Consider the following 21,321-nt stretch of genomic DNA (forward strand, 5'->3'; position numbering starts at 1 on the left):
ACGGCTTTGTGTCGTTCATTAACTTACTGATCAATAAGTTTTCTGATTTAACTAGTTTACTCAGTGAGAAGTATCGCTCAGACAATATAGTCAGGTCCGCGCCTCCGCGGGATTTCAAAAGGTGTAGTTTCCTTAAAGGGCAGCGCTCTAAGAGCCGAATTTAAACTCAAACTCTGGAACAAAAACTGGTCTGGGCAGGTTAGCCGTGCAGCCTCTGTTACCACGGTGATCTAGCCAGGTAGAAAGAGAGCCACCTTTCGTGATACTGAAAACTCTGGCTTTAGACTCAACAGACCTCGCTCAGCCCTTAATCTCGCTTCGTAGTATACCCCTCTGGCTACAAGACACTGCTCTAAACTCAGTAACGTTGGTTCCTTGAAGAAGCAGTTAAAGAGGGAAGAAATAATAATCTAGAGTTAACCAGGCAGAAAAATTGACACATTTCCCCAAAGTTTTTTCTTTCTTTCTTAGTCTATATTTATCTTTAACCCTTGGTCCATTTTACGGACATTTCATTTTTCTTTTTTTGGATAATTTTGGCTGTGTTCATGCATATGGCATGAAAACTGGTAAGGAAGTGTATTTTTATATGATAATGTTATTTCCAGCTCAGCTCTTACAGTAAGGCTAAAATACACTGTATACAAACAAGAGTTACATTCAGACTGCTAAGGTCCATAAAACGTCCATTAACACCCATTCAAACACCATTTTTTCAACACACTGCCATTAAAGCATAATTGATGCATTTTTTTTATATCTGGGTGTCAATCTGGGCTTCTACCTGGGAATTGATCATTTTTACTACTCTCCACCATGTTACGTCATTATGACCATATTTGGCATATGGAGAAAAAACGATAGTTACGTATGTAACTACGGTTCTATGAGTTCCGGATGACCGCCAGAGGCGGTGCTTACAGCACTGGATGTTCCATCGCGCGCATGCGCAGGTCGAGATCTTTATACCAACAAAGTCACCTGTGACACATGGGTGACTCCGGGAATGTATATATTCCGGAAGTCACCAGAGGTTCTGTTCCAACTGGATCTTCTCGCGGTGTCTGAGAAGTCTGAGTGACAGAGAACTCTGGCGGTCATCCGGAACTCATAGAACCGTAGTTACATACGTAACTATCGTTCTATTTCGTTCCTACTGACCGCCAGAGGCGGTGCTTACAGCACTGGATGACTTATACCAAAAAGGTCACGAAGAGTACTCATCAATTAAGGGCTTGCAGCCATCAACAAGACAGCTGTCATCCCACCGATGAGGTGCAGCAACATTTACTCTGCAGAGCCGCGCAACGTACATGATGAAGACCATGTAGCCGTGGCGCAATGTCCTGCCGTGAAATCCGCTTCAAGGCAGCCCCTGATGTAGCCATACTCCTGGTAGAGTGGCACTCAACGGCCAAGGCATGGGGAGCCCCTGCGCTCTATATGCATTCAAGACCACCTCCACAAGTCAGTGGGAGTGTCTCTGTTTGGACAGGGCAGCCCCCTTCTCGCAGCTCCCATAGCAGACAAAGAGGTATTTGTCTTACGCAAGCTGGTTGTTGCCACAACCTATACCCTAAGCGCCCGCACTGGGCACAGTGGGTCTGACGTTCTTTCTGCACCCCCTGGTGAGCCCAGGGGATTGAAAGCAGCCAACTCGATCGATTGGTTTACATGGTGGGGAGACAATCGTTTGGATAGGAAGGATGGATTGGCGAGAGCACCACTCCTGACCCTTCTGCATGCCAGAGCAAGCACGCCTGGCTCACTGACAAGGCATGGAGTTCACCGACCGATTGCAGTCGCAATGGCAAGGAGGAATGCCGTCTTCATAGACAGCCGCGTCAGGTCTGCCTGACTCAGCGGCCCAAATGGGGGTAGACCTAAGGCCCTCAGGACTACTTGTAAGTCCCATGATGGTGCCCTCAGGGGTCATGGTGGCTGAATGAAGCCTCTGGCCTGACTAGGTAGTGGGACCCTACCGTCTGGTTGTCCACCCCTGCATGTGCGGCCGATATCGCAGCCACATAGACGCACAGGGTGGAAGCAGCTGTCCTGCTGCCCAACACAGACTGCAGAAAGTGTAGTATCACTATCACTGACAAGTCCATGGGACTTCGCCATGTGCCATGCACCACTGTGAAAACAACTTCCACCTGTCTGCATAGCGCCATGTAGTGGCGAGTGCCCCTGAAGTTAAAACGGTATGGACCTCTGACTGGTCGCCATACGTCAACAGTGGGTCCTGGCTACCAGGAGCCCCACGCACAGCTGCAGGCGCCCCGAGTTCGGGTGCCACATGTGTCCGCCTACCTGAGACAGAAGGTCCTGTCTCCCTGGAAGGCACCAAGGCTCTCCTTGAGGAGTTTAGTAACGCTGGGATCCATGGCCTTCCTGGCCAATGTGGAGCCACCAAACGTAGGCTGTAACTGCAATGCTGGACCCCATCCAGTGTTGTCAGTAACAAAAGCTACACACATAGTGTGTGGCACGGCTCATCCACTGGCAAGCAATAAGTAAGCTATGCACGCAAGGCTTAGATGAGAGCCCACGCTGGTGGGACACAGCTCAATACACAGTGAAAGCGACTTCTGACCCGAAGCCGCCCACTTGACGAGCAAATTAGTAGCCTATGCAACCGCTCTAGGCGACAATGCTACAAATACTGTGGCGGTGGCTTGGCTCACCCCCAGCCACTCGCTGTCGATTAAATCAAAGTAAGCAACCGGTCTAGGCGAACTTAGCACCCGATCACAGTGCAACAATGCTAGAAAGACAATACATTCGAGCATACAATTAGCAACCGGGCTTAGTGAAAAACACACAAGCAACGGTGCGAAGGAAATGCACAAAGCAGGATGACTGGCCAAGCACTAGCCAGAGCATCCTGCCTTAGGGGACTGGTCCTCTCCATCTAGGAGAACCCAGGGGGACAGTGGGTCATCTCTTCGGAAGCAAAGAGATATGCCACTGCCCTGCCATACTTGTCCCAATCATGCCCACCACCTCCGGATGGAGTCTCCACCCCCGGGGGTGGCCCTTTTCTATCGCTGTGTTCCGGACACCTGGAACTTGGACAGCTTGGATAATGATAATTAGATTATGCTGAGGTCAGCATACTTATCAGTCGAAGGAAGAGGCTGTAGTCCAGCAGCCTCCATTGCATGGAGTGCTGTAGTAGCTGCTGAACGGTAGCTACGCGCTATGGAGAAAGGCAGGCTCGCATGGCCGCCGACTCGAGCACCAGCTGAGCTGTAATGGTGGCAGGGATGCTGCCACACTGTCTAATATCCGCAGAGCTAGGGACGGCCCAAACGGAGGAACCCTGAACTGGTACACCCTGCCCAGAAATGCAAAGGGGAGGACCACCTGTGACATTGGGCAGTAGGGACTTGAAGTAGCATCTTTCAGGGCTATGACACAACCCAGTCCGCCTGAGCGATAGACTGGAGTACCCCTGCAACACGCAGCATGGGGAAAGGAAGAATCGTGAGGCATTGATTCCGCCGTCTTAGTCCAGAACGGGGCGACCCCGCCCCACCTCCTGGTACCTGAACTTCGGTTGAGTAGAACCTACCGAGCATCGAGTAGCACCCCCAAGGACTCTGGGGGAGGGCGGAGGCTGGACGCCGACCTCCTGGCGCCTGAAATGCAGCTGTAGCGCAGTGTACGGCACTGTGCAGAATGTGCTGAGAAGCACTGGCCCCTTGATTGTCCACCTGAACGTGGTTGAAGCTATTGGCACGGGGTACCACAGAGGTTCCCGGCCTGGAATCAGGCAGAGGTGCACGTCGCAGCGTGCAATTACTGTCTAGCCTGGTCAACCTGGACACTTCGCACCGGGCCTGAAGAGCAGCTGGCCGAACGTCTGGCCTGGGATCACTGAAAGAGAATGGAGGGTCAGTCGACACACCTCCGACTGGGACGACGTCACAGTTGACATCAACCTGCCTAGCTCCCTAAGTCATAATGCAAAGTCTGCAGTGAAGCATCACTGAGGGTCCATGTTGAGTGACCAGCACCTGACCCCTGTATGGTTAGCGACCGAGCCAGGACTGTGTGAGAAAGCAAATTCCCAGATGGCCCACACAGGCAGCAATGTCGTAACTCCTACTATAAGGAGATCGCCTGAAATCCAGCACTGGGGCCGAGGGCAGCGCACATCGGCTCTCAGAGCCTCGTCTGGGGAGACAACAAGGGATGCTAGCAGGCTCAATCGGAGCTAACCAGTCCGAGCCCTAACTATCAGCATTGTGCATGGCTGCCAGAGCTCTGCTGTCACAGTGTGATGGGAGAGAGCCCTTAAATCTGGCCAGCATCTACGGAGCTGAGCGGAATAAGGCTCAGAGGGAGGCACACAGGAACGGAGGATTGAGGGCCTGCCGCTGGTTGGAGGCTAGTAGAAGAGCCTCTACCTAGCAACCTAAGTGCCTGAGACATGAAACTACAGTTCATGCATGGGCTATCTGACAGCGCTTCCCTCAGGTACTCAACCCTGAGACCTGCAGGGCACTTGTCATGGCCATTCCCCACTGTATGGAGGTCATGAAGGCGTAAGCTGCCCACTGTCGCGCCAACTAAATATGCATCTGACTAAGGTATGCAACCGGGCTCCAGGCGAGAACAACCGAGCCGCGGCGCGACACCGCCAGAATAATACAGCGGCGGTGCAAAACTATAGCGCCCACTGGCGAGCAATTACAGTAGCCTGCGCAGACACGACAACTGTGTGACAGCTACAATAACACAGTGAAGGCGGCCCTTGGAAACATAAGACGCTCACTGGCTAGCAACTAATGTATGCAACCGGGCTTCAGGCGAGAGCAACCGAGCCACGGTGCGACACCGCTAGAATAAAACGGTGGCGGTGTGAAACTATGCTGCCCACTGGCGAGCACAATTACAGTAGACTTTAGGCAATCGAGCTTTAGGCGAGAGCACCCAAGCAACAATGCGACCTGTTGTGTAAAGCTATGCTGCCCACTGGCGAGCATAATTACAGTAGGCTTTAGGCAATCGAGCTTTAGGCGAGAGCACCCAAGCAACAATGCGACCTGTTGTGCAAAACTATGCTGCCCACTGGCGAGCATAATTACAGTAGGCTAGGCAATCGAGCTTTACGAGAGCGCACCCACGACCCCCTAAATAACACAGTTCAATTGAATTCAGTTTACTTAAGAAGGGGACAGTGCAAATCAATAAACCACATGATCATACATGGGTTAAAAAATGCTAGAATTAGCCAAAATGCTATTCTCCATCTGCAGTCCCCTGGCAGTGTCAGCGGCTCTTGGTGACGGCAACGACGTTCACTGGTGAGCAAATTAAGTAGCCTATGCAGTCAGGCTAAGGCGTGAGCTACCGTGCAACACGGCTATAATAACACAGCGGCACAGACACGACACCCGTGCCGTGAAACTAAGCTGCCAACTGGCGACACACTACAGCAGCCTACACACGAGCAACAGTGTGACACGGCTAAAATAACACGGTGAAGGCGATTTAGGAAACTAATTCGTCCACCGGCGAGCAATACAGCAGCATACAGTGTATAACAGCATACTAGTGTGTGGCACGGCTCACCCACTGGTACGAGCAAATTAAGTAGCCTATGCAACCGCTCTAGGCTACTCACAATGCTACAAAGTACTGTGGCGGTGGCTTGGTACCCCCAAGCCGCTCGCTGTCGATTAAATCAAAGTAAGCAACCGGTCGGGGCGAACGTAGCACCCGATCAACAGTGCAACAATGCTAGAAAGACAATACATTCGAGCATACAATTAGCAACCGGCTTAGCGAAAAACACACAAGCAACGGTGCGAACAACAGTGAAAGAGGCTTCTGACCCGAAGCCGCACCTGAAGAGCAAATTAAGTAGCCTATGCAGCCGCTCTAGGCTACTCAGCAGCCGAGCAACAGTGCGACAATGCTACAAAGTACTGTGGCGGCGGCTTGGTACCCCAAGCCGCTCGCTGTCGATTAAATCAGAGTAGGCAACCGGTCGGGGCGAACGTAGCACCCGATCACCAGTGCACAATGCTAGAAAGACAATACATTCGAGCATACAATTAGCAACCGGGCTAGCGAAACACACAAGCAACGGTGCGAACGAAAGAATAACACGGCGACTGTGAACCCAGCCGCCGCCTGATCTAATCAAAGCAAGGTGGAAAGGTGATATTAGCTTCCGCGGTAGCCTCGGGCTACGCGTAGCCTTAACACTTTACTCACCCCTACCGGCCGCAGCCAAGTCGAACGAATTGCAAGTCGCAGCCCTTGGTGGTCGAAGTCAAATCGAAGCACCAACCCTTAGGTACGAGCTACTTGCGACAAGCTAATGGTATATTAGCACACAACAATGTGTGCGACCTGCTAGTCCGCGAGAATATAGAAGGAACAGAACCTCTGGTGACTTCCGGAATATATACATTCCCGGAGTCACCCAGGTGTCACAGGTGACTTTGTTGGTATAAAGATCTCGACCTGCGCATGCGCGCAATGGAACATCCAGTGCTGTAAGCACCGCCTCTGGCGGTCAGTAGGAACGAAATAGAACAGGCTATTTCCACTAGATAGCACTGTCACAATCCCCCCTTCCTCTCCCTTTAGCTTTAACCCTGAGGAGTGTGTGTGTATGTGGGTGTGTGTGCACGTGTGTATGTGTGTAAGGGTGTGTGTGTGTGTGTGTGTGTGTGTGTGTGTGTGTCCATGACCTATGACATTATGAGCAAAAGGCTAGTGGTTTTCAAGTGGCACTGTTTTCATTTACTCTGAATCCTCCTCCAGAGCTGGGATGTTTCCTCTGACTTTCAGTAGTGGAGAATTCAGTGGGCCCCTCCAACACCCATACACAGAGATATACTCCTGCAGCCACTGGAATGGTACAGGGACCCACCTGTTACGCGTTAATGGAGGTTTCAGACACAGTGTCTGTGTCAGATTCCTATTGCTCGCTATCAGAATCAGACTCCATCACTGTTTCCAAAGCTTCATGTACTTCTTGTGTAAAGGCTCCCTCCATATTGCCAGGTAAGAAATAACTAGTTCCACAGTTTGCTTTGTATAAACTCTGGTTTCAATGGCAGCTGTGTAAACAGCTCAACGACTTGTTATGTGTCTCTGACGGCTGCACCTTTGATGTTATTGAAGATGGCCCATGTTTTAACTTATTTTAAGCAGTGCACTGCACATGCTTGTGTGTATGGACCTCAGGTAGGTGTGTGTGCTGTGCATTTATACAAAGTCATCTTTAGAGGGATTTTGAACTTCTGCATGGAAAACTACACATGGAACAGAGTGAATGAAAACAGTGCCACTTGAAAAACACTAGCCTTTTGCTCATAATGTCTAGGTCATGGGGATACACACACACACACACACACACACACACACACACACACACACAGTCTCTCTCATACACACAACTTTATTTAGCCAATGATGTCCCTGTTACACTGTTCTTGGCCTGTTCACTGTTCACTTCTGGATAATAACAAAAAGAGTGGAAAATGTGCATGGACTGCAGGTGAGGTTCTTTTCCTAACACAAAAATTCAATTTATGATTAGTACTGATGTTGGTTTAAAATTCAAGCCTAAAAAAGTTGGAAAAATATCGATGTATAATATTTTTTATAGCTACCTTAGCGGTATGAGTGTCAGTTTATTACACTGTACAAAAAATAATAATGCCTAAATATCTGTGTTGCTGCTCAGCATTGACATATCCCAGGCCTAATAATTCAATACAAAAACAATTAGTTTACATGTAGTATATTGAAAATAATAAACATTTTCATTTTTTTCCTCCAAAATACGATGTCATCATGACCAAAACCTGGCAATTAAAGGGTTAACATCTTTTAAAATTCATGACTATTTTATATTAATAGTTAGGTCAGATGTAGGGGAAAAGAATTGGCAAAAAAAAGATTGTATAACATTTTTTATAGCTACCTCAAGGAAATGTCCATTTTACGGACCTTAGCGGTACGAGTGTGAGTATTTGACTCTGCACAAAAAATATTAATGCCTGAAAATCAGTTTTGCTGCTCATCATTGACACATCACAGGCCTAATAATTCAACACAAAAAAAATTAGTTTGCATGTAGTATATTGAAAACATTTCAGTTTTTTAATCTGAAATACGATGGCATCATGACCAAAACCTGGCATTTAAAGGGTTAACATCTTTTAAAATTCATGACTATTTTATATTAATAGTTAGGTCAGATGTGGGGGAAAAGAATTGGCAAAAAAAAAGTAGAAAAAAAATAATGTATAATATTTTTTATAGCTACCTCAATGAAATGTCCATTTTTCGGACCTTAGCGGTACAAGTGTGCCTAATATTATAACGGGCCCTAAGGGTTAAAGCAAACATTATTATTATTATTATTATTATTATTATTATTATTATTATTGCACTGCTGTTCACCTCTGAGGTTGCTTTATTTTATTCTAATTTTTTACTGTTGCAAATGTCAACTTTATTTTCAAATAAATATTATACGCCTGTTTTGAGATGTATTTATTATGATTATTGATATCCTTTTACACGAGTTGGACAAAAGAAAAAGGGGGCTCTCTCCAAATAGGTCTAGGCCAGTTCATCCCAAGTGAAAAATAGTATACATTAGTAGATTAGATAGTAGATTTTTTTAAAGTAAACTTAATATATTTAAAGTGTGTTTATGAGCAATATACTTTTAAGTTGTGTTAAATTGAAACAAGTTAAGTTGCACTTAAGTTATACTTAGTAATGCTTCAACATAATTTAAGTGTGTTTCTTACCTCATTTGCATACCAAAATAGTACAACTTATTTTGTACTTAAGTATACTATTTAAGAATACTTTTGAACACACCTCATTTATACTAAAATGGACTTCAGTAAGGGGCTTTTTATTCATCGAAAGTATACTAATAGTTTACTGTTACTAACATTAAAAAAAATAGGCTTCAGTAAGGGCTCTTTATTCATCAAAAGTATACTAATAGTTTACTATTAGCATTTTACAAATATACTTCAGTAAAGGCTTTTTATTCATCAATAGCATACTGTTTATACAGGTAAATCCCATTTGACAAGACAGACCTGTCCCAATTCCCACGTTCACATCCACACACAGCAGGCTAACTATCAGGAGCACTTTAGGATTCACTTGGACATGTGGCAGGGCGGTGGATCGAACCACCGACCCTGTAGTTGCAAGTCTAACACTCTACCCACTTTGCCACAGACTGAATGATTATCACTGGTAAATATAGTACCCTACATTTAGCATACTGTCATTACATTAAAAAATCTAATTAAATAGAAATTTTTAATACACTCAACATTATAAATTGTAGCCTATGTTAATGTTATACATGTACATGGTGTAATTAAATGTGCAATACTCTTAAGCCGGGAACACACCGCACTGGCCGTGCGGCGAGATTACATACAAAGTCAATGTACTAGCGCGTGGCCGCGCGTCCACCCAATAATCGGCGTCCAGCGGCGGGCGCTTGCGCGGCACGTGGCCGCGCCTCATGAGCCGTGCCATCGAAGGAGCGTGAATCGAAGGCTTGTGCGGCGAACACGGCACCGCAGAAAAAGATGAACATTTTCATCTTTTTCTGCAGCGCCGCCGAGCGCCGCGCCGCCTCAGCCAATCATCGTTGAGATTGCCCGGTGGTCTGCAAGACGAGGTGGGCGTGTGAAGTGAGGACATCGGGCTTCCAATACATTCTGCAAATATGTGTATTTTGCATCTGTTTAGCTGTTGTTTGTACTTTAGCCAAGGTAGCGCCGGTTAGCATAGTGAAACTCACCAAGCTGTGTGCTGCTCCTGAGGATAATATGAACCCAAACTTGACGGCAGTGTCCGTGTGGAATTCCAATATAGTGCAGCGAAGAACCGGTGTTGTCCTCCGTCAGCCGGCACACTTTCACTTTCAGGTAGGCTGATGTTTGCCTTTATTTTTGCCGCTGAGCACACACTGCTGTTGTTATTGTGTTTAGATATGTTGCTGAATTGCTGTTAATGTGTGTGTATTTGCGATCGGGGTGCGTCTTCATGCTGTTTTAATGTTATTTGTGACATGACTGCCGCTGGTTACACAGTGAACCTACATCTGTATTTTTTGGCACAGCTGGACCATGCTGTTGTTGTTGCACCGTAAGTGTGACGGGTCTGATTTCGGCGTCGGCGTCAGGAATATATGGCCCAATATGATCACGCGGCCAACCGCCGCCTTCGATGTGGCGGCCGCGGCGGCGGCGGCTCTGCTGAATATGGCCCAATATGACCCAAATGACCAAGCGGCGAGCCTCCTGCGTTCACGCGGCCAACCGCCGCAGGCGGCCAGTGCGGTGTGTTTCCCGGCTTTACATATTTCCAGATAATTCCTTTTTGGTTTTGTTACACAAATAAAGAAAATTAAAATAATCCTTTTAGGAGGAATACTTTTAATCAGGGGTGAGCCGAGTGAAAAACCGCAATACAGAATTAAAAGGAATTTATTACAATAAAATAAATCCCAAAAGAGCAATTGTGAAGCTGAAATGTGTATAATATAAAATTATAAAAAATAGTTTACTATACCCTATCTGGTTGCAAAGAGAGGGTTTATAGCAAGAGAAGTAAATCATGTAGAAAAATTTGTACTTTTCTTAATATAAAAAAAGTGAATCTTCAGGGGGTCAAACATTCATTGGTGAGTTCCCTTATATTATGGTTACATTTTAGGAATGATATGATATGATAAAAGCACACTAATGAAACTAGCTATAAATGCTTTTTATCAATTTCAATGTATTTGTTGTTGAGATATTTTGTGATAAAAATTCTAATACTTAAGTTAACTTTCACATTAAGAAATATACTCTAACATCGCACACTTTTTAGAACTATACTTAAGCATATAAAAAATACACTCAAACATAGTCGATTTTTAGAACTATACTTAAGCGCATTGATAAAAACATTCAAACACAGCACACTTTTAATAACTACAGTAATTTTCGGACTATAAGCGGCGCCTTTTTCCCCATTTTTCGTCCCTGTTATTACACAGCACAGTATATGTTCTGTAGCTACTAGGGATGGGCGTTAGTAATCGATTACTCGAGTAGCCTACTCCTCGTTTCAAATGAACTCGATTGGTGGATGAGGAAAATCTTTTTTTTTTTTTGTGTGTGTCTGTAGCCTTTAGGCCGGCGGGCCGCCTCTATTTTAAAATGTTATATACGTGTACAAAACGGCACAAAACGGATAAAATAAAGTTAAACTAAATTAAATATTTTTATGCAAGTGCAATAAACTGAGCCTTGTGTCAAACATCAACTGCGAATAACTGCCACCTCCGTGCCACCGCAGCGCAGCCTGTGTTCTCCACGGCACCGCGGAGCTGAACACAGTCTCTCCTTCCTCCAGAACATTTTCAGGAATATAACTGTCCAATTATTTCAAAGCAGATGATAAAGTTACGTTTATAAAAAGGGGAGATGACACCTGTTACTCTCAGTTAGTAATGAGTAGGCTCCAGGGGCCTCATCTATAAAGCTTGCGGCGCACAAAAACCTTGCGTTGATGGCCAGAAATGTGCGGGAAAATGTGCGGTGGCAAACGTTGGTATTTATAAAAACATTATTTGCGGAGAAGTGTGCATATTCCTACGCCAATTTTCGACCATGCGTAGAGCTACCGCAAGGTTTTCCTGACTCGGGGAATCAGCGACACTCAATGGCAACACCACGAAATATATGGCTACTGCAGTCTATGGCAGTGGTTTTAAAACTGTGGGGCGCGCCCCCGGATGAATATGTGAGTTTGTGTTTTTTATATTAAGATCACGGCATAGCTGGACAAGAGTACTTCTGCTTCGTTCCTCTCACTGCATTTAAATGCATTCATTATATTACAGAGAAATAGGTCTCGTTAAAGAAAAAGAGCACCAAGCCCAACCCAGAGGACCCTGCATACATTTTTTTATTTTAAATTAATTTTTTGTCATGTGTCTTTCTTCAATAGCTTCTAATTCATCAGACCCAGTGTCTCCAAATTGTTTGTTCACACAAAATTCCTCATATTTAGCCTCTTAATTTTCCTCTCAAAGTGCACCAGATTCATGCATTTCACTTTAAAAACGCGAAAACAAATTTCCCCCCCGGAACCCCCTACGAGGGTCTGGTTCTGGACTGGCTACTATTTTCCTCCATCAGGACATTGGATAGCCTGGAAATCCAGACCCTGATATCTTGAACGATAGATGGTCTGGCCACGATCAATAGTAATTTCCAACTCAAGGGGCGGCTCCTACTCGTGCATTTCAAATGCCACTGCACGCAGTTGGATAGCACTACAACCAAGCAGAGCGATGCACAAGGCGACGTAAGCCCCTTTCGTTTAGCGAACAGCTGTTAAACTGTTAAATTAAACGTTTGCCGTTGTCGGTCGGCAAAATAGAACTTTCCACTTACTTGCTAATGAAAGATTTGAGTGCCGTCTTCCAAATCGTTAAGGGTCGAGGCCAAAGCAGTCTCAAACTCACACAACATATCCGCAGCCATCGTTGATGTTTACTATCACGGCTTCGACGTCGCATGCACGTCACTGTCGTCATCCGGTTACGTCCTCCCCAGAGTACCATATAAGGGGCTCTGGCGCGCCCGCCAGATTTCTGGCTTTCTTGATAAAGCTTCAACGGAGCGTGTCCAGACCAACACGCGCAGCAAATTTAATTTGCCAGCGCCTAGTGGCAGGTCTGGGAATGCCAGGCTAGACATTGGAGGCTCTAGCGAAAAAACACTGGGTGTGTGAATGACATTTAACTGGTCAATAATTTGGGCAAGTCTGTCTGTCTATCTTTCTCACTCCGCTGCACACTCAGTCACTACTATCCATGCTTAAAGGAAGCAGGATTAAAACACTGGATTAAGATGCTAAAATGTATTAAAAAATGTGTTTAAAAACGCAAAAATTTTTTTTAGAATGTTTCAAAAATAAGATCTTTCCGCTGAAATGTGTTCTCTGAGGGGGGGCTCATTCTCTCACACTTTGAAAACCCCTGGTCTATGGCATGCAGTTGTGATGTAGGTTGAATCACTTATCAAGTAGCCTAGGTCTACATGTTTTGGTTATATTTTATACGTTGAATCTTATAGCGCTACTTTATAATAATATCCTATACGTCGAGAGGTGTTTCCGTGAGTGGCCAGCGGGAGAGCAAATTTTAAGAGGTGTGTAAAAAGTAGTTTTGTACAAAAGCCACTACGAGTAACTTTTAAATATCTTTAAAACAGCCTCATGTTTCCTCTGATAATCATAAATTACCTTTAACAGCAAACGAGACCATCAGTGCAAAGAAAGACGTTTTTATATAGTTTTATTACCGCATTTGGTCTGGTCGCACACCCAGTCCGATTTTCGGTTTGTGCATGCAGGCTCTATGGTCACATATTCGTATTGGTCGCAGATTTCAGTGTGGCGCAGCAACGCAATTTGAGAAGCCTATCCCTCCAGGTGAGGGAAGGGGAACGGGAGCCTTGTTTGAGACAGTTATTTGTCGTCATGACTGATAACGGGGCTGAACCATCAAAGAAAAAAAGAAAATGCAATGAAGAAAAGCTAAAAGGGAGAGTGATAGACGGGCGGGAGGAGGGCGTTGCCAAGCAACGTGTACACAATTTCACAGGAGCGAACTAGACTGCAGTGTTTATGAATGAGCGGTACTAAAACAAAGTTTACTTTGCTTCACCATCATCAGATGACCATTATTCATCACATTACCTCATCGCAATCAATACTAACTGCCGTCTCTCGTTCATTCGCTTTCTGTGAGGGCACGGAATCTTTCAGCTCTGTGAGAGTAGTTATTGACACTGCATCAACTCATTGCAATCAGGTGTGTGTGGCACTGACTGGCATTAGTTGATGCAGTGTCACTAACCACTCTCATGGAGCCGAAAAGAGTCCGTGCCCTCACACTTTCAACACACGGACATGCACTATATTGCGTCCTAATCATTTGACACTCGCATGGCCGGCACGCGCTAGAAAACAGCTTTACGACAGCTGGCGTCGTAAAAATACTACCAACCGACAAAGTTACTCGTAGCCACTTTAAGTGAAGCAAACATTAAAGTATACTTTTTAAAAATATATTTATACAACACTTAAATATAATAATAAAACTCCTTCTTTTGAATAGTGCATTGAAGCACAAAATAATAATATACTTAAAGTATACTATTAAATAAGTACATAGGCTGTTGATATACTTGGACAAACTTTTATTATACCTAATACACTTAAAATATACTTTAAGTATAGAACAATACACTATTTTTCACTTGGGATAACAGGCGGAAGGTGATGGTCACCTTCCTCCGTAGGGCCTGGGATTAGATAAGGAAGGTAAACCTCCTGCCACACACACACACAAAAAATTGTTAGAAAAGCTTGGAAGAAAAGGGCAGTGTTTCCCACACATAGGCTGTACTCGGGAGGCCCACCCAGACAGATAAAACCAGTATTTCATTATATATAAAATAAGCTGGCCCCACCCCCCGTGTCAAGGCATGTGCGTGACACAGCGATTCACTTCAGACTGAGACACTGTTTACTGTTTCTGAGGTAAGTAAACTTGTTTTCCCTCAGGGAAATGGAAAAAAGGAAAGACTGAAAAAACAGTGAACAGTCAGAGAAAAAAATCATTAAATGGAAGGAGCCGCACAAAAGAAAAAAAAGCAAACAAAGAAACTGAGTATTTAGTCACTCAACACTCAAACCAATTATTGTGTTTTTGAGCACTGATTACATGTGGCAACTTTGCTACATGAGTACTTCGACCCTAACCCCAAGCAGCTAACACCATACAAATATCCCTCCTATATGTTACTGAAACATTTAAAACAAATACAACATGTGAGGTCCAACCAGAATCCTGCTCAGATCCTTTCTGAACAACATGCACCTGCAAAGCACAATATACCTTTAATTACCTTAAAATGATTCAGGATCTGACCCACCATTTTCTAAAGTAGCTAGGACACATGAGTCAAACTGTAGGCTTTGAGCTGCAGATATGCCTTATAAGGAAAAGCCTTGGACACCACACAAGCACACAGTGATATGCAAAGATTGTGGGTGTTTTCAGTGGCTTTGATTACAGACAGGATAATTGTAGATATGCAGAATGGCTGTGTGTAATAAGACTATGCTGTTGAAGGAAGATCCAGGCCAAGGACAAGATAAACATGCCATTTGCAGTAGGCCTACACATTGTTTTTCAAAGACGGACAACAAAAAACAATCCCTCTTAATGTTTTTTTACATTTATTTTCATAGTGTTTCTCTGTTCGTCAAGACCTGTGTTGCTGGTGTTAAATCTAAAAGTGTGACAGTGACAGCATGATTGACAGCAGTATGCAGCACCATCTAATCTGATCTGAGTCCAGTGTGCTGAAAGCTGTCTGCATCATTACTGTTGGCAGCTAATCAAATGAAATATTGTATTTAAATGTCGTAAATGTGGAGTTCATGCCCCAATCTTAGAACTTGAGCAAGCTTATGATGGCTTGTGTTGCTGCTGCCCAGTACAACGCTGTACAATCTATGCTGGAACCATTCATGTCAGTAATACTCATTTCTGTGCACCATCAGGTGCACTTTGTGGCTATGCATCATCTACAATGTATAATATATGCTCATTTATATTACAGCCACTTATGTGATATGAAGTAATGTAATCAGAAACTGCTATGGACAGAGGGTTGTAGCTAACAAGCTGCTTATCAGTGCTGAGAAAACCAACCTAGAGACAGTCTTGGCATACATTCACTCTCTTTTTGTTAAAAGGAGAAACGTGCTACTATATTGGTAGGACACATTTAACAAATACATCCGCACATCTACAATAGAAGAGTATTATAGCCCTGTATTGACACTGTATGCCTCACGGAGAAAAAAAAGAGAACAGTTCCGCTAATGCTAATAATAACGTTGCAGTGTGTTAGGTTAATATATATTTAAAATGTATTTGACGTTCATGGCAAAAGCTATTTTGTTATCATGGGTCTCAGTTTTCTTCCCTAAATAATGGTATGCCAATTTGTTCCAAATGCAAGGTGGATAAGGCATATAGCCTGTGTCAGGGAAGCTTACAGAACATTTTTAACTGGCTTATTTTCTCCCCAAAACAATACATTGAATTAACAAATGTAGATACGCATATAGGTTTCACAAACTGTCTTTAAGATATCACAACTGGGAGAGCTCAAAGCAGGTGTCCAGTCTTGCTCCAATTGCAATTCCAAAGTACAAATCAGGCAACAGGCCCATGTGCTCCTCTCCTCAGCCTCTTAACTGAATGAGACCATGTTCCACTTACTGAGCTCATGTTACGTTATGCTAGTCTGAGTGATGAAGGAGCTTTGGTTTACACATTTTGTTGATTCATCAATTTTTCAAGGGAAATGTAACTGTCTAACTCAGACTGCCAAAGACTCATGTTAGCGCCATGGTTATGCAATTATTATTGTAAAACATACATGGAATTCTTAACTTCTCCTTTAATGTGAGTATTTCCTATAGCCTATTTATTAATCTGATGAGATCCTCAGCTAAATCTCTTTAGGTTGAGGGTTTTGCCAATGACCAGCAATCTGAAGACGTCACAGTGGTTAAGACCTTGTGATGGGCATTCTGTTTTCTGAAATGCAAACACAACACTAACTATTTGTCAGTTTAGTAATAAAATAAGTATAGTTAGCTTCAGCCTGAATTAAGTATCTAGGTTATTTATCGGGAAAACAACCTTCCGTTTGATACATCAAACATCAAGCAGAAACTTAACATTGTTTTAGTAGACCCCCCCTGACCCCCCCTGCTCCTGTTGATTCCACTGTTTCTCACTTGCATACACCCTTCACACACAATATATCATTGACACATCTTCATTTTTTTTTTTTTTTTTTTCACCCAGACACATGCATCCGCTCGCATACACATGCTCACACGCACACACGCATACATTCGTTTAATTTTTGTGTCGTTTCTTATTTATTACACCCTGTCCAGACCTCTACGCCCGTCCCGACTAGTTTTTAGTGCTTTTGTGTTTTCTATTTTGTTACTGTACATAGGCTGTGCATTTGTACATCCGTTTTATATTTGTCTAAGTGAGTCATGCTTGTGTATTTGTTATTTGTACCTTTACTCCTAGTGGGGCCTCTTGGACCAGATCAATATTGTAAATAAGAAACTGTTCTTAATGTTTTATCTGGAAAAATAAAGGTTTAAATAAATAAATAAAAACATTGGCATGCAGGTTACAGTAGGCTATATAAATGTGATTTGAAGTGGATTAGTCGTTTTTTTTTATCTAGTGGGCAGATTTTATAAACACACTACGTTTTCACTTTTGATGATCCTCCTTTAAAATGCCAAAGTGACTGGCACCGACGTGATGCTAAATTATAACAGCAAACAGTAGCCCCAGCCTACAATATATGTGATAGGTTAATTATAAAATGACTTTTATCCGTTTATAAATAACGATAGGGGGTATTGAAATCGACATTACCTTCAGTGTTATAGATGTTTTGTAGGATGTCGTCAAAGTCCAAATGATCCTCTCTAAAGAAATTATATGTTCTAATGTTGAAGTCAGCCATCAGGTGATACACTCCCTCCAGAGTGAAGTAGCAGTTCCGCTGCTCCTTGTCGTCTTCATAGACCAGCAGTGCGCTCTTCCAGCTGAAGTGCTCAAACATCGCGCTGAACGTCTCAGCCATCTTCACGTAGGACGGAGCGATGCGGGTCAGGTGAGAGTATTCGCTGTGCTTGTTGCTGAAGCCGGCGGCCAGGGCACCTGCTGAGATGACCGGGATGTTCCAGTGAGACGCCAGCCTCACCACCGCGGCCGCCTCGTACTCGCACACTGGACCCAGGATCAGGTCCGGCTTTCGGACACACGACCTGTCCGCTAACAGGTAAAGCGCATCATTGACACAGTCGGAGGTTTCAAAGTGGATGTTGAAGTGGAACCCGGAGAGCTGTCCTCCGTCAGTCTGCAGCCTCTGCTGTGCGTAACGGATCGCCGGTGCCACTCTTGTATAGGAGAAGAGGTAGGAGTTATTCTGTGGCAAAAATACCAAAACATCTATGTCCTCGGTGATGGTGTTTGTCATAACTGGGTTCAGGACCATCAAAAAGTATACACACGGTGTGCTGAAATATAGCATGATGCCACTTTCCACGTCCCACAAACAATGTTTGATAGATGTTCTTCAAATGGTTCTTTTCCCAAGTTGGCTCCACCTGGCAGCGTACATAGAGCTGTGACCAGAAAGCCCTCCGCTGTTAGTACAATGACTTAATGGTAAATAACTATGTTTGTCTTTTAAAGAAGCGAATCTGCCAAAATGTATGTGTTTTATTTTGCATTGAGAGTTCCTTCGAAGGCTTCTGAACCTGCTCTAGATATTATCTCAACAGTTGATCCTGTCACGCTCGGCGATCGTTCCAGCTCGGCCAGCAGCCACCACACACGCTGGCTACGGCCTGGAGTTTTGAAGCATCTTTTCAGGATTATTCCTGCGTCATCGGAGCGCTGCCCACCTCCTTCTTAAAGCTACACCGCTGCCCAACTCACAATGAAGCTCTTTAACACACTATGAGCTGGTGGAATTATGGTTCTGTAAGCCTCAAACAACTAATAGGCCTACCCAACCTTCTCCTGTGTTTTATGCATTATTTCATGGAACATCTAGAAAGTTATTGCTGCAGTCCAAAACAATGTTAAAGGCATACTAGGTCATTCTGGAGAAGGTTTGTTGACAAATCACTTTTTTTCAAATCTCCCCCCCCCCCCCCAAAAAAAAATCCCCAGCGCTCACACAGTAGGCATACGGACAGGTAGCAGATTATGAGGAGATATTCACTGATTTTGACAAAAAATTATTTATCAACAAACATTCTCGAGATTTGCCTAGTATGCCTTTTAATGTGATGATGTATTTGAGCTTGGGGCCATTGGCAAATTGAGCAGCGCATTTCTTTGGGGAAACGTGGCTGTGGAAGTGCTGTGGAATTTAATTTCACATTGTAGTGATGTCAAATAATCGACATTCACACAAAAAAACACAAACTGAACGAATATTAATAATTACAATTATTGCAATAAAAACGTCTTATTTGGGTGAAAACTACAGAAGAAAGACCATTGTTTATTCTTACAAAAGAATTCTGTTGGATTTCACACATGTGCAATGAGCTGGAAGGGGATAGTTCAGGTCTGATCCATCTAACTGATCTGTTACTATTTAGCCATGTGGTCAAAGGGGAGACACTTCAAAAGACTGCAGGTTATGAGCAGATAGGTTGCTTGTTCCCCCAATATTATTATTTTTTATTTCATAGGGACAGAATGTTAATTAACATCAGTATCAAAACTACAAGAGTTAAACTTGCCCTAGATAGCAAGAATGCTAAATTCCATCTGTAGTCCCTATAGGAGACAACAACAGAAAGTGACGATAAACAAATACAATACAAATACACTAGTAGAAAAGAGAAGATAAATATTGCAATACGTCTGGCTTAAAGTGATAAAAGTTCTGATCTGCCTTGAGCTGTTGTTTAGGATGGTTTCTTAAATGTGGAATATGTAGGACACTCCTGAGGCCTGTTTCAGGTAGCTGGTTTTGAGGCAACCCAGAGTTTGTTCGCTCTGAGTTAGTGGAAACTCTCGGTTTTCCGTTTCAAGAAGCAGGTTCAGCGCAACCGAGAGTCAGTTACTGCGGCAACATACGCCGTGGTCTAACCTGCTCGGGAGGTGGTTAGACCTACCCTGAGTTTGTTTTCACTTTACGCTGCAGCTCCGACTGAAGAAAGAGTCACTGTCACACGCGTCCCTGTACAGTTTAAAGCAAAATCACTCCATAGAAATCTCCATCGGGATGTTTTTATCATTTCCTGATGATTTTACATTTGATCGATCATTTATCTGATCAGTAGCATAGTTCTCAGCCCTCGTACCGTTCATATGCGGCCACCTTACACATCGTGATCAACCCTGCGCTCTGAGTTGACCAAATGAGTTGACCAACTCAGAGAGCAGGATTAAACTCAGAGTATGTAAAACCAGCTACCTGAAACAGGCCCATGTATGGCAAGTGGAAGGCTGTTCCAGTGTTTAGTTGCCTTTACTGACAGCACAGCCCCCTCTAGTGGTGGCCCTGGTGCTAATGCTCCTGTCAACCCTCTGGTCGATAAATTCATTTAAAGGAGGTGAGGCATGCCCATGTATAGTCCGGCTTTTCTGTATTATAAATACTTTTTTGATTGGCCTTATGTAATATTCTGATATTTTGAAATGCATAACTTTTGATTTTCATGAGCTGTAAGCCGTAATTAGATAAATTAAACAAAAAAAGGCCTGACATCTTTCACTTTGAATATGGAATCTGAAATATATGAAAGTTTAACTTTTTTAATTGTAAAAAAGTAGCAATACAACACTGTTAATATACACCATATTAATGCAAAACTAATGAATGTTTTAGTATTTACAAGGCATCAAATTAGTGTGTGTAATGTGAAAGGGGTCATTAATGACATTTAATTAGCCACCAACTCTTCTACTTACGTCAATAGATTGTATGTGTGTAAAATCTGAAGGATCTTAATCCAGAAACTAAGTTGTTAAGTCAACGTAGTGGAAAAAGTACAAAGTAGCATAACATGGTAAAGTCCAAGTAAGTCAGAAATGCACTCATGTAGAGTGATAGAGTAAATGTAGTTAGTTCCATTCCACCACTGCTCTCTGTGTATGCTGAGACAGCCTGTGGATTGGTCTGGGCTGGGTTCTTTGCCAGCACACCTGAGCAGGCTGAAGTCAGGACACTAGGAATAGGCCATGGCAGCTTTCTACAGTCTCACACACACACACACACACACACACACACACACACACACACACACACACACACACACACACACACACACACACACACACACCTAACACAGACATTGCTTTTATACTGATTTACGGAATGGCACATCCGGACATACACTTCTATAAATGTGTGGTCTCCCCTATTTTGCACTTACTTTTGAGCCGGTTTGTGACAATGTATTGCACCAACTGTACGGGTCCTCACTGTATAAGAAATAATGTTGAGTGGAGTTTTATGAAAAAGGCTCAAAAAAGCAGCGTTTATAAACTGCACAGAGGGTCAGTCTTACAGAGTGGCTATATTTTGTACAATTCCAGAATGAAAAGAACAACATAGTCCCCAGTTCACATTTTCTACTCAAACGGTAGCCTTG

The 21,321-nt window shown here is 43.8% G+C and overlaps 1 protein-coding gene across 1 annotated transcript in view; it reads right to left on the reverse strand.

Moving 5' to 3' along the window:
* Positions 1-18,233, reverse strand: part of npr3 (natriuretic peptide receptor 3) — a gene marked incomplete at both ends in the record, with an annotated part of 70,693 nt that extends 52,460 nt beyond the window's left edge. Inside the window, one exon of the mRNA XM_080041029.1 lies at positions 17,573-18,233. Coding sequence (XP_079897155.1) covers positions 17,573-18,233 — 661 coding nt within the window. The remainder of the gene's footprint in view (positions 1-17,572) is intronic.
* Positions 18,234-21,321: the final 3,088 nt, after the last annotated feature.

This window comes from Ammodytes marinus, assembly GCF_949987685.1.
Source record: "Ammodytes marinus genome assembly, chromosome: 2".
NCBI lineage: Eukaryota > Metazoa > Chordata > Actinopteri > Uranoscopiformes > Ammodytidae > Ammodytes > Ammodytes marinus.